General features: G+C 38.9%; 1 protein-coding gene across 4 annotated transcripts in view; it reads right to left on the reverse strand.

Moving 5' to 3' along the window:
• Window positions 1-239: 239 nt before the first annotated feature.
• The window catches only part of LOC131427991 (alpha-tocopherol transfer protein-like), a 78,923-nt gene continuing 63,964 nt past the window's right edge, over window positions 240-15,198 (reverse strand). For 3 of the 4 annotated variants that reach the window (XM_058591616.1, XM_058591617.1, XM_058591619.1), the window contains exons 2-5: window positions 8,466-8,753; window positions 7,966-8,157; window positions 7,428-7,848; window positions 240-593 (exon numbers count right to left, since the gene is read on the reverse strand). In XM_058591616.1, coding sequence (XP_058447599.1) covers window positions 405-593; window positions 7,428-7,848; window positions 7,966-8,157; window positions 8,466-8,557 — 894 coding nt within the window. In that variant the 5' untranslated portion in view covers window positions 8,558-8,753 and the 3' untranslated portion in view covers window positions 240-404. Of the gene's footprint in view, window positions 594-7,427; window positions 7,849-7,965; window positions 8,158-8,465; window positions 8,754-8,815; window positions 9,063-15,198 lie in introns of those variants that run through there. The other variant, XM_058591618.1, reaches the window with a different exon arrangement.

Here is a 15,198-nt window from a genome sequence, read left to right on the forward strand (position 1 = left end):
TTGTTTCCAACGTATTTATATCCGATCCGATCCATCCAGCTTCGGAGAGCAAGAATTATATTATCATTATTACAGTATGTTAATATCAAATTCTGCCCATTCTTCACAGGACAAATTTAGAAACGGTGATCATCATCAAGAATTACGATGCCATCAGTTTAAGATTTCGAATATACGAATTGATTTGAAACTTTACATGCGCAATATCCATGCAGTTGATTATAAAAGAATCCTTGGTCACATATTGCATTTTATATTAAAAATAAACATAATTTCATACAAAAATTTTTAGTAACAACTTGACAAATTTTCATAAAATATTCCTCAACCAAAATATTCGTAGTCTATCACACGCTCCTAAAACGATGTCCCATCCTGTTCTGCTGCGATCAGTACACATTAGTTTAATCAATCTCTAAACTGCGGAATCCTTTCACGGGTGGTTTGATAGAACTGGAGGAATTATTGCTTTTATCCTTGGGTGCCTCCTTCAGGGCGGCGGAATCTATTAGCCACTCGCGGTAGTGGGTTTCGATTTCCTTTTTCTGGTCTGCATGCATGATAGCTAGTTCTGCAAGTGGTCCTCCGTAGTCCTACAAAGACAGAAAATAATTAATTTAGTTTGGAGTAATTTTCACTACAGAATTTGTTTCGCTTCAGTAAGATCTGTTCAACCATTGCAGACTGTATCAGAAGAGGTAAGAGGAAACAATGTCATCGATACATTAATTGCCTTTAATTAGTAGCTCTATTTTTGAAACGAGCTGGATGTCGGATGGTCCTCGACATTATTGAAAATGTACAAAACAAAAAAAATATACAGTTTGCTATAACGTAATTTCGATGCTGACTTAAACAGTGAAATCTAAAACAGTGAGATTTTTCCAATAATTTCCTCATTTTAGGTAAGTTTCAGTTTCAGTATCCGGTTAATATTATTCCTAAAGTTTTCCTGGACTTCTTACAGATTTACACTTTTTATGCGAATATTTTCTTATGCCATACAAGACGACGAAACATGTGTTGTGCGAAGGAATGCCGTGGCCGAGCATTTCCGGACAAAGAAGGTGTCTGCGGAAGCGATTGCTACTATTTATAAAATGCCACGACTCTTTAGCTCTGTTTTGACCTGATTAAACGTCTTGTTACAATACCAGAACATGTTTCGGAATGGTATGAGGTCTAAGAGGTCAAAAACAGACAAACCATCAAGCTGTTCAGAACTTCGCCCAATAGAAAAGTACTGGGGTCTAATTAAGCGAAATCAAAGATTAGAGCAAATGGTACCGATGATAGTCGATTTTTTAATAAGCATTTTTCATTACAAAAATGAGCTTAATCCACCTAACAGTGAGATTATACCTTCGTTTATCAATCCGCATGTGTTTTTTGCATGAATATTCTTCGGTGTGTTCAGGTGTCATGAAATTGTTTTGATGATCGTCGTTTCAAATAACAGTTTGAAATTCCAATCCTCATTACCTTGTAATTGTGGTACTGCGAGTCGGATCGAGAAGAAAAATTGTATGAAACCATAAAATTAATTCTGTGAATCTGAACGCATGAAAATCGATTAAGAATTCCATGAGATGTCGCAGTAAGGGTTTTTGGTCATTGTTTACGGTACTTCCTAAACCGAAATTCATGGACCAAAAAGCAAAGCCAATGCATCACATTCCTTATGTAGAATTTGGCATTTATGTTTCAACAGACTCCGCAGACGATTTTTAGCATACACGATCATTGAATAACTAGTACTACGATCCTTCTTACACAAAGAATCCTTTCAGCATGAATCAAAACGATTCGTATGGCAATGAATTAACACGTCGCACAGTGGTTCGAATCAATAAAAACATGGACATAAATCAGTAGCTGCCAAACCGTTCGTTTAATGCATATAGTTGCTTTTAAGAAATTATTTACAAATATATACCGCGTAATTAGATTCTATCCCTAATTGTTCATGGCCTACTTTGACAAAAAATATAACCATAACTTTTTTTCTGAAGAGATAGAAAAATTTTTTCTTCTACAAAGTTTTAGAACTATTGAAAATAATTTACCTTGTCAAATATACCAAAAGTGTAGGATATACAAAACGTTTTTGTAGCAACCCCCTTAAAATCAGTTTTTTATTCATAACTTGTTTCGAGTTATTATTTTATGCATTCTTTGTTTGGAATAATTGAAGAAAATTAAAACTCCCATATTTTTGTTCAAGGTAGTGTATAGGTTTGTTGTTTCCTGGCAAAGTTATACAATATTTTACCTTTTTTTACCTATAATAAAACCTTACACCGAAGCGAAATATGCAACTTTATGCAGCTGATTTTTACAAAATTTATAGGAAAATACTATAAAAAAAATTCTAAGTGGAACTCGATGGAACTTTTTCTTTTGGCCATTCCAAAGTTAGTTTTAGTTATTGAATTATGACAACCCCCTTAAAACTAGTTTTCTAATCATAACTTGTTTCAAGTTATTTTTTTACATATTTTGTTTGGAATAATTGTAGAAAATATAAAATCCCATAGTTTTGTAGAAGGTAATGCATAGGTTTATTCTTTTCTGGAAAAGTTATACATCATTTTACCTATTTTTACCTAGGAAACCTTTTACTGAAGCGAAATATGCAAATTAATGCAGCAAACTTTCACTATACTTTTAGGAATATATATTCTAATCCAATTTATTTTCCAATGAGAATATCCTGAGTACTATTCGTGTGATTCATTTCCACTATTGCCATGCTGGAACCATGAATGGTTAAGAAACGGAGGGCGTCACGCGTCTGCTATTTCTGTAACTCACATTTGCAGTGAGCGTAGAGATGGGCAATTCGTTCCTGAGCTATTCCGGTGAATCGAATCTTTAAAGTGAACTGATAGCTCACAGCTCTTTTTAAAAGAACCGCACTGGTAAGCAGGGAGCAGATTAAACTGTGTTTTACAGATTTTCACAGATTTCTGAAAATGGTCACAGATTTACATAGATTCTGAAATCGATCGCAGATTTTTTAAATTGATCACAGTTTAGCACCAAAAATTACAGAGCGGTAGGAAATAGTGAGACCTTTTTTTTGCTTACCAAAATGATTCCGATCAGCTACTATGGAAACGGGGAAACGTGCACAGATTTTGCACAGACAGGTTTTTGGCTTGATCACGGTTTTTTTTTAAAAAATGACTTGGCATCCCTGCTGTGGAAACAAGCTACGAGCTGAACGGATTTTCGGCCCTTGAAGAGCGAGTTATAAATGAGAAGAAATGTGTGCATGAGCTTTTGTTCATTCTTCCAAATGTGTATCTATCATTCTTTAACAGATTGAATGAGCCATTGTAAATAAGAAATCTTACCTCTCACTCAGTAGACTAAGGTACATTCAGGGATGGCACTTTTACAGACATTCTCAAATATGTTAGTTCGCGTAGCATTGTTCTTTGTTCATCAATGATTTTGATCGTGCATATGAAGGAAAAACGGCACAAAAAAAACGGCGCTCAAAACAAACCTTCAGTTTAATCTAAATGAGCTGATGAGCTGATACATTGAATCGATTCCCTTTAGTGAGCTGGTCGGTTCGGAGCTGCTCACCGGTATGAACTGCTTCGCACTTCTCTAAGTGAGCGTCGCACGATCATTATATCATCTTAAAAAACGTGTTGCTTCGCGATGACTCAATTTATTTACACGTTTAAAAATGAAATCTCTTCGTAAAGGTTTGTACTTTTACAAAACTTTTTCATATACTTCAATATGTTTTTTTCTTCAAAATGAGATGGAAAATTTTTTTTTGTGAAAAAAAAATTATTTTTATGCGAAATTGGTGCTACCCACTTAACAAAAATTAAGGTGCCTCTTTCAAAAGAAGCCTAATGTAATGTTGTAAAACTTCTTCGAAGACACGTTAGCTCTTAAAAATCAGTGAAAGTCATTACAGACTTTCGACCGTCTTTTCCAGTTTTGGACCACTGTGCGTCGTCTAAATTGGAATAGTTTTTCAGCTCAATGACGGTTTGAATTTTTAAAAACTCGTCACCCTGTAATTCCAGAATTGGCAGTTGGAATCGGATAACATTCATCAATTTAGTATTTTAATGGGATTTTTTGTTTATGAAATTCGATGGGGCCTATTCCCGAACCTTTTGGTACTGGTATTCGGAAATCTGTGTAGCCGAAGTCAGTTAAATTCACGTAAGGGATTGTAGAACATTGGATCTGATATGTTGTTGCCATGTTTGAGAAATCGTAGTGCATTCCAAATAAAATTTGGTACACTCCGGGATCGAAAACTGAATACTGGTAAAACATAAATAAGTTTATTTGGTCATCGACTATTAAAATCAGCAAACCCGATAAACCCGATTAATTTATGTGAAAATAAGATTTTCACACTAATCACTCTGTACTTCGGAACCAGAAATAGGATCTGATTAAAAACAAGAAGCATTTAAGGAATCCTAAGACATCTCTTTATCGATTTTGATTGGTTCTTTTCGGCAAGCATTAACTCACATCTCATTTGAACTTTATATGGAAAAAATCTCCGATATAATTGAGTAAAATTTTTTATCGCACACATATGCTGAAATCGACGAACTAATGCCAATGGTATATGAATGTAAGAAGTTATGTTCTTTCAGCAAACATTGCAGTAAAAATATCAAAAACATTCAATAGCGTTCAGGTCTCCCTGGACTACTTTTATTAGCGACTAGCGGTCAGCCATCTCTGAGATCTCGACCTCTTTGTTAAGCGTTAATTTTTTTATTATCGCCTTCAAAGTACTTTCCTTCTGCGGCAATACATGCATGCCAACGCTTGATCCAATTTTCCATACAAGTTTTATAGGCCGCCGAAGGTATGGCCTTTAGTTCACGCAGCGAATTCCCTTTTATGGTCTCTATGGTCTCAAAACGCGTTCCCCGCAATGGCAATTTGAGTCTGGGGAAGAGGAAAAAGTCACACGGGGCCATCTCTGGAGAGTACGGTGCTTGATTGATGATATTGGTTGAGTTTTTGGCCAAAAACTGCGACACAACCAACGCTGTGTGAGCCGGCGCATTATCGTGGTGTTCAGCTTTTTTGGCACCAGCCGAGAAGCGACGCGTTTCAAACCCAAAACATCAGTTAAAATGTGTTCGGCTGATCCATAAGAGATGCCCAACAACACAGCAATCTCTCTAATCGGTACAGAACGATTTTGCAACACGATTTGCTTCGCCGATTCAATGTTTTCTTCAGTAACAGATGTAGTTGGGCGGCCAGAGATCTCATCATGATCCAAGCTTGTACGACCACCTTTGAAGCGTTTATACCACTCGTATGCCTGTGTTTTTCCTAGACACGATTCACCAAAGGCCTTTTCTAACATTTTCAACGTTTCGGAACACTTAAATCCATTTGCAACACAAAATTTGATGCACGCACGTTGTTCTAAATTTTCATCCATTATAAAAATCGCCACACGAAAATTTTTCAACTTCTTTGTATAGACGCCAATTAAAAAGTAATCGTACGATATGCGTCAAAATTTGACAGAATGTGTACAAAAGTGTTGCCAACGTTGAGAGAATAAAAGTTTACCGATTGGACAAGCGCGGGAATTTTAAAATGAAAATTCCGGTTCTTTTTTGATCATAAGGTATGTATAAAAAATAGGTATAGAATTCGCTCAATCTTTAGAAAAAATTTCCGAGGGCCAATTATCATATACCAATCGATTCAGCTCGACGAACTGAGCAAATGTTCGTGTGTGTGTATGTGTGTATGTATGTGTGTTGTCAACAAAGAGGTCGAGATCTCAGAGATGGCTGGACCGATTTTGATCAAACCTGTGGCAAATGAAAGGTCTTCCCGTTACCCTGAACGCTATTGAATGGTTTTGAGATCGGATGTTTACTTTTTGAGTTATACGAAGTTTTATGTCAAAATTTGCAGTTTTTTGACAATATCTGTCACATTTGACCTGGAAACCAAAATATGTTTTCAGACTTAGATTCCAGACTTAGAAGTCTTATTCCATTTTCAAGTTGAAAGTAATTCCATAATTATTTTTATTTAAACTGCTTAAAGTAATAAATGCTGGAAGAACATAACACCCATATACCATTCGAATCAGTTCGTCGAGATCAGTAAATCGGTTTCAGTGTGTGACAAATAATTTCACTCAATTTTCTCGGAGATGACTCAACCGTTTTCTACAAACTCAGATTCATATGAAAAGTCGTATGCTTCCAAACAAGGTTCCTGAATTACATTTGGATCCGGTTCCAGAACTACAGGATGATATGTGAAACGAAATTAAAATAATGTAACTCATTTTTCTCATAGATGAACCATCTAAGATTCAAATGAAAGGTCTTAAGATCCTAAACACATCTTGCTTTTTAGTCAGATCCAACTTCTGATTCGGAAAGTACCCAAACATTTTTTTCGCACTACGATTTCTCAAAGATGTCTACACTGATTTTCAAACCCTTTGAATCAAATGAGAACTGTACAGCTCCTCAGGTGAATTTAACTGACTTCGGCTACACCGATTTTCAAATTCCGGTCACAATATTGAATCGTTTCTCACAGCTCAATCGTTTTCTCAAATCAGGCCAAATCGAATTTCAAAAACAAGAATTCAAATTAAAGGATCCCATACAAAATTAATGAATTTTATCCAATCCTGAATTCCGATTCTGGAATTACAGGTGATGAGTTTCTAAAATTCAAACCAATTAAGAATGTGACAGTTGGACCCCAAACTATTGCAATTTATTCGTCATATTAATTTATCGTCATACGAATCTTTGTAGGTTATGCTGGTTGCTGAATACCGGCTCTGGAAGTACCGTAAATAATGGCGAAAAACTCTAAAGTGAAACTTACTTCAACATCGCATGGAATATTCAATCAATTGTCACACTTAGAATAAATTTCTATCCGATTTACGATTGAAATTTCAAATTTGCGCTTAAAACGACGGTCATTAAAACAATGTCATGAGTACTAAAACACCGATGAATATTCATGCAAATATCACATGCGGATTGATAGAAAAAGGTATCATCTCACTGCTAGGTGGATTAGGCACGTTTTTTTGTTGAAATTTCTTGATTTTTTTTTTTTGTATATTTCATTTCTGTGCATCGTAACGACGGTCTGGTTAGTGCTTTAAAAAGTTCATTTCGTTCTGAATACATTTATTATTATTAAGTGTTTTCGTTTACGTAAAAAATGAGATTTTTATTGTTTCTGTGCGGGGCTAAGTGGGATAAAATTGAATTTACATGGTTATGGTTAGCCCTCCAGTTGTGACATTGTGGAAAACAGTTTGTTTTAGATTAATTCACGTCACTCAACCAGAGGAACTATAATGTTTCGAAATGAATTGGATACTATAAGAACTTTTGCAATAACAGTCGAAGACTTACCTTCGGCAACAGCTCGGCGTTCAGGATGTCGATTGGCCCTGAGGTGGTGAAATGAAGTAAACCCAGCAGTTCCGATTTGATCAGTGGTTTTATCAGAGCCATCACCTGATTAATGAATGAAGCCGTATGCACGATGTAGATTTTTTTCAGCCGCACCGGATGTGCATCCTGGATGTAGTTCATAAAAACTCTCAGCGGTCCGAACTGCACTCGCGCCAGATGACCAAGTCTCACTCCTTTCATGTCAAACACGACGATATAGCCCTCGATCGGGCCGTCTTTGCTGATCTGAACGTCGTTGAACATGCAGAATGTCTTCACTGCCTCGGTGAAATTCATCCGTGATGGGTCATAATCGGATAAACGATAGCATAATAATCGATATCCTTCCGGTGTTAATTTCGGCAGTGAAACCATGTGACTGTAAATACCGTCGGTCAGAGTGTGGACATAGCGAAAGAGAGAATAATAGTACAAAATAGTAGTGCATATAGGACAAGTATCAAACAGTGTCCGCTCAGGAAGCGAAAGTTCTTACGTCATACTCAGCACGAACTGCACTCCAGACGAGAGAATGTCCCGATTGTCGAATATATCCGGTGCTGTGGCGTGAATGTGTGCGTACTTCTGCAGTGCCTTTTTACCATTCTCCATATCCCACAGGCACGCATGGAGGAACAGATGAGCATGGTTTTTCGTGAATGCTGGGAACCGTGGCTGCTGCTTGATCCTGCCGAGTAATCAGATTAGAAATGATAGATTGCAGTTTAAGCATATTATTCATGCTTGCTCAGTGCTTCAATATCCTACACAACGCAAATGACCCGGAGAACGGTCTTTCATTAACTTCATGATACGCGATTTGTATTCTATGCACGGTAAATCAAAAATAGTCAAAATTGTAAGCTCTATTGAAAACTACTACTATTCTTCCATTCTTCTGAGTATAACCGTATGGCGCATATGAAAGAGGAAATAAATTATGCCACTTTAGATTGCGTTGCATACTCTTCATATTTTGTAAAGAAAAAAACCTACCATTCAAACAGCGCATCCACGTCCTTTACATATTGTGTAGGAACCTCTTTCGGTTCTGAGCAGTCTTTGTAGGGATGCGATAAGGTTGTCATTTTGGCACACTCTGTTGGCTGAAGTTGTATTCTAGACTATTTACAAGTACATTGATTTACTTCTGCTATACATTAGCAGCGGAGATAAAAGAGCGGAAAATGGAAAGAGGACTCAAACTACGAAGATTGGTATGAGGTGACTAACACTGCACATTTTCCCCCGTGAATGACCACGACGAAAAGCAGGAAAAAAATGCTGCAAATAAAAATTATTTTTTGATTAGGATCGAATGATAGTAAAGCGTATTTTTACACAACTCAACAAATGCATCTGATGTTTGTCTACCTCTGTCAAGGCCGTCATCGCGTGGTGATTCTTCAAGGCATGTGAAATATTCATTAAGCTATCAGGTAGATAAGCGACGGACCGTAAAAATGTACACATCTATGAAGTAGCCGAGCTCCCTAGTATGTGTCGGAATGAATAATGCATTGATTGTTTGTCCGTGACCGTGCATGGTGTGAAACTCACTGCCGAAGTATGAGACCCATTCATAAACCACGCATAGCTACATCATTCTCTCTAAATTGCTTAAGCTGCGCAATCGATCTACACGGAACTAGTTTGTAATTTTAAGAAAAAGGGCTATATGTAGTTATCATAAACCACATACATGTATATATACTAAAAGGTGAGTTATACTCACTCAGTAATAAGGTTAAATTATTCAACTGTTGAGTTATATTGACCCAATTTAAAGTTGAACACGATTTGTTTAATTATAGTTTCGATGTGGAACACATCTTTGTTTTCTATACAGAGGCGAAAATTAGAAACTCAAGGAAAAACAAACATAGAAATGTGGTCAGGTTTTGAACACTTACAACTCAGTTAATTTTGTATCAATTATTAATATCATTTCACCATCTGATTGAAAATATTCTAAGTTTTGATTTGAATATATCAAGCCACGTATTTTCAATTATATATGATTGAATGTTTGACTAATAGAAATCAGTATCCTATTTTGTCTGCTAAAAATCTAAGACTACTGGTTTACTGAATTTCCCTAAAGAAGACGACGGTTTTCAAGGAGTAAGTGATTTATCAGCTGGGTAGTATCGCTCTTATTGGTCAATCAATGCGGGCGAAGCTGTAGGGAAGCACGCGAATTTATAAATATAAACGAAATTATAGCCAACGTTACAGTATCCCGTGTAACATGTCAGAGGAGCTTGGTAAACAATTGGACAATGCGTAATTGAGGCCCCAATGTGGTTCTTAGCCTCTTGTCCAGTAACTCCTATCCCTATCACCCCGCGGTGCCGACTGTAGTACGAGCAACCATAGGAAAGATCGGGTAACCAACCCCGGTGGGACCTTCGTCGTATGCTGACAGGGAAGGGGATCCTCTTAAGAAGATGTCGGAACATCTGTACTCCATGTTAGGAGCGGCTTCAAACAGCGTCTGTTCTGGTATCCAGCGGCTGGTTATGAAATGCTGTATCCCGTCCAGCTAAATCCAAGGTGGCAACCCCACCAACGGGATCGTCCTAGTGCTAGTTGGGACGTTAAACAGAGCAAGCACGACGATCCTACGGCGAGACAGGGGGTTGGCGTAGGCCTAACAAGCCATCCGTAAAATATTTATTGCGATTAATACAAGAGAAAATACGACCCGGAACAATCGGCGTAGACCCACGCAACGAAATAAGGACTACGATTGGAAACTTGGAACATGGAACTGCAAGTCGCTAGGTTTCGCAGGCTACGACAGGATAATATACGACGAACTAAATCCTCGCAACTTCGACGTCGTAGCGCTGCAGGAGCTTTGTTGGATGGGACAGAAGGTGTGGAAAAGCGGACATCGAGCGCTACCTTCTACCAAAGCTGTGGCACAACGAACGAGCTGGGAACTGGCTTTATAGTGCTGGGCAAGATGCGTCAGCGAGTGATTGGGTGGCAGCCGATCAACGCTAGTATGTGTAAGTTAAGAATTAAAGGCCATTTTTTTCAATTACAGCATCATCAACGTGCACTGCCCATATGAAGGGAGACCCGATGAAGAGAAAGAAGCGTTCTACGTGCAGCTGGAACAAGCCTATGACGGCTGCCCACGCAGAGACGTAAAAAATGTCATCGGTGACATGAATGCCCAGGTAGGAAGGGAGGCAATGTACCGACCGGTATTCTGCCCGAACAGCCTGCATGCCGCATCGAATAACAACGACCAACGGTGTGTCAACTTTGCGGCCTCCCGAGGAATGGTAGCCAAAAGCACCTTCTTTTCCCGCAAGGATATCCACAAAGCTACCTAGAGATCACCTGACCAACAGACCGAAAACCAAATCGACCATGTTTTGATCGACGGAAAATTTTTCTCGGACATCAACAATGTTCGCACCTACCGCTGTGCGAATATAGATTCGGACCACTACTTGATTGCTGTATGCATGCGCTCAAAACATTCGACGGTGGCTACCAAACGTCGAAACCGAACGTCGCGGTTTAACATCACGCGGCTCCGGGATGCTGGAGTAGCCCAAGATTAAGCGCAGTAGTTGGCAGTTGCACTACCAACGGAAGAGCAGCTTGGTGCAGCTACTCTTGAAGATGGCTAGAGAGACATCCGTTCTGCCATAGGTAGCACTGCATCAGCAACGCTAGGTACGGCGGCTCCGAACGTAAGGACAGGTTCGACGACGAATGTGAACAGTTAGTGGCCGAGAAGAATTCAGCTTTGGCGAGCAAGCTGTAACACCGGACGAGAGCAAACGAGGAGTGATACAGATAGGCGCGGAACAGACTAAACTCGGTATCCCGTAGAAAAAAGCGCCAACAGGAAGACCGAGATCGCGAAGCGATGGAACAGCTGTTCCGTACTAATGACACAAGCAAGTTCTACGAGAAGGTGAACCGTTCGCGGAGAGGACATGTGCCACAGGCCAATATGTGCAAGGACACCAACGGGGTTTTTCTCACGAACGACTGTGAGGTGATCGAGAGGTGGCGGCAGTATTTCGACGAGCACCTCAATGGCGATGTGGCGGAATACGAAAGTGGCGGCGCGGTAACGAACTTGAGAACGCGTGCGGAGGACGATAGACTGCCGGTCCCAGACCTCCAAGAAGTCGAGGAGGTGGTAAGCCGGTTGAAAAATAATAAGGCCGCTGGCATTGACCAACTACCAAGCGAGCTACTAAAACACGGTGGTAATGCATTAGTGAAAGCACTGCACTGGGTCGTTACCAAGATCTGGGAGGACGAGATTTTACCGGAGGAATGGATGAAAGGAATCGTGTGTCCCATCTACAAGAAGGGCGATAAGCTGGATTGCTGCAATTACCGCGCGATAACTCTGCTGAACGCCGCCTACAAGGTACTCTCCCAAATCTTATGTCGTCGACTTTCACCGATTGCAAACGAATTCGTGGGACAATATCAGACAGGATTTATGGGCGAACGCGCTACTACGGACCAAGTGTTCGCCATCCACCAGGTATTGCAAAAGTGCCGCGAATACAATGTGCCCACACATCACTTATTCATCGATTTCAAATCAGCCTACGACACAATCGATCAAGAACAGCTATGGAAAATCATGCACGACTACGGATTCCTGGACAAACTGATACGATTGTTAAAGGCTTCGATGGATCGAGTGATTTGCGTTGTTCGAGTATCGGGATAAACTCGAGTCACTTCAAAACTCACAGAGGGTTACGGCAAGGAGATGGCCTTTCGTGTCTGCTATTCAACATAGACACAAGTGGCACGATTTTCAGAAAGTTTGAAGTCTGATTAGACCGGTTATCCTCTACGGGCACGAATCCTGGACAATGCTTGCGGAGGATCAACGCGCACTGGGTGTTTTTGAACGGAAGGTGTTGCGAACCATCTTTGGAGAATTGCGGATAGAAGACGGTACGTGAAGAAGGCGAATGAACCATGAACTGCACCAGTTGCTGGAAGGACCAACCCTCGTCCAAACGGCCAAGGTCGGGCGGTTACGGTGGGCCGGGCATGCTGTTAGAATGTCGGAGAACAACCCGGTTAAAATGATCCTCGATAATGATCCGACCGGTATAAGAAGAAGAGGCGCGCAGCGGCAAGATAGATCGATCAAATTTAGGACGACCTACGAACCCTTCGCAGCTACCGAGGCTGGCGGCGAACAGCCATGAATCGAGTTGAATAGAGACGCCTCTTGTATACAGTAGAGACCCGTGTGGTCTACGACTGAAAGAGTAGTAGGTATGTCAGAGGAAGGTAGCTGCTAGACAACAAGAAACAAAACGCTATAAAACGATTTGAAGCTATAATTGGTTTGCTTTGATCTTGTGGCATGCGAGTTTGAATGAAATGCTTTGTTAGTTCGTTTTCACCTGAGAAATTTGCAAGTATCCCAGGGTAAATTTTAAGTGCTTATGATTAATTTCTAATTGAAATAAGATGAACTCGATTAATTATCGAAATCGCAGAATGGCAGTAATGGTAGAGAATTTCACGCTATAAAAACAACTGCATGGATTAAAAACTTGAATACAAATTTTGCAAAGAGAAGCTTAAATATCGAAATCCATTACGCGAGTAGGCACGTAGGTATAATTGCATATATTTAGGCTATTGTTGTAATATCGTCGGATACAAGACAAACACGAATCAAGGCAAACAGAGTCAGAATTCGCGTGTTCGATGTTGATTCTTATTACACTGAGGTTTTTTTTACGCGGGGGATACGTACCGCGTAACTTCGGGAATCCGCATGAAAAGCCGCGCAACTTCGGAAATACTCGAAAACAAAGCCGCTTAACAAACGCATATAAAATCCTCGTGTAATAAATCTATCGAAGGAGGCTCTCGTGCAATCGCGTATTCAAAAGCATGGCGATTGATTAAAATGTTTGATTGAAAATATTGATCATTAGAAATTTTGGTTGCCTTGTTCCACATCAATAGCTAGAGTAACCCCATGGAGCTGATCCTTGTAGTTTTTTCTACGAATCTCTCTCAAATAGTAGGTAGGAGAATGTAGGGAATTTTGGGCTAAGTGATTTTTTAGATTTCAAAAGAGTTTTTTTTGGTATATGTTGATTTTCTAACATTGATGTATAATAACAAGTAGTTAGACATCTTGTAAAACATTGACATTGACACTTTAGCATGAAATTTCTATATTTTAGAATTGCATGAAGCGTCAAGATCTAGTGTTATATTTGAATGCAAAATAATAAGTTATCCCCAAAATTAATTTCAAACTATTTCTTAAAATTGTTTTTGTTTATTTATCGCCAATATGCTGCGTTTCGTTGCTAAACATAATGGATAGGAAACTGCGCCTAGAAAAAAATAAATTTTTATTTACATTTTTCATTAAAATGTTTCATTTTTTTACGAATTCCAAAATGAACGTTTCACATCATCATTGGTACGAATTGTCTCTTTTTGCAAAGTAGTTTGTATAATCCTCATAACGTTGAACTAATTTCGAATTTCTGAATTTCCCAACTTTTAAAACGTGGCATTTTGCTTCAACTGGGTGGTTCGTCTACTGGGACTTTTAGCTGACTATATTAAACCTAACACATGTGAGAGCTGCATGCCGAAAAAGTGACTGAGTGGTGTAGTTTGCGTGTTGGCGGTATTATTGAGCCGCATTTTTTCGAAGATCAATAGAAATAGGCTATTATTATCAACGGCAATCGATATCAGACAATGATAGGGAATTTTTTGTGACCACAAATTGATCGTATTGGTAAGAAAAACCTTTGGTTTCTACAAGACGTCTCACACATTTCGCGAAACAATCAACTTATTGAACGAAAAAATTCCGGACAGTCAAATTTCGAGAAATTCTGATATCAATTATCCATCAAGATCGTGTGATCTGACCCCTATTGATTATTACCTTTGGGATTCTCTGAAAATAAAAGTGTATGCTAACTCCTCCCGCACAATTTAAGACCTTATACGGAACATTTGTTCTTCTAATTTCAGTCATATTATCTCTGGAAAAAGTCATCCAAAAATTTAATGTTCGAATGAGAGTCTGTAAACAGAGCCGCGAGGGACACATGTGCGATATTGTGTTTCATACATAATTACTATGAACCAACCTTTCATTATCAGTAAAGATTTCCGACCTACTTTTACAAAACGTTTGTTTATTTCACAACAAAAAAAACCTAACCGCTTGACCACCCTGTAGTTTAATATCCATTCCTTCAATTTTTAAAATACGATTTTCGTGTGAGTTGCAAGTGAAAATCAAAGCTTGTTTCGAAATTCTTTACTATGCCCTACTATCTTTTTTGCTGTGTATTTAGGGGAAGAAGGTGTAAAACGAACCCAATAAGGAAATGTTGCTATATTTTAACTAAAGAGATTGAACCGGGAGAGTTTCATACATGACTACATGACCTTCCGCCACCATCCATTTTTGGGATAGATGAAAATCGAAGACAAGCTGAAGCACGTCCACGCATAATAGCTGTCAAAAACTGGCCGGAATTGTCAACATAAGTGAGGGTTATGAGTATTAACATAAGGCCACCAAAATACCAAAAATCGAACATTGTAGCCCGCGAAATTTTAATATTCGCGATTCTTTTTGAGCACACCTTGTATTGATGATTTTATTTTTTTGGAATAAGTAATCTGAGCAAAAGTAAACCAGTTTCGAAAAATCATGGGAATA

The sequence above is a fragment of the Malaya genurostris genome, chromosome 2 (genome assembly GCF_030247185.1).
Source record: "Malaya genurostris strain Urasoe2022 chromosome 2, Malgen_1.1, whole genome shotgun sequence".
Taxonomy (NCBI): Eukaryota; Metazoa; Arthropoda; class Insecta; order Diptera; family Culicidae; genus Malaya; species Malaya genurostris.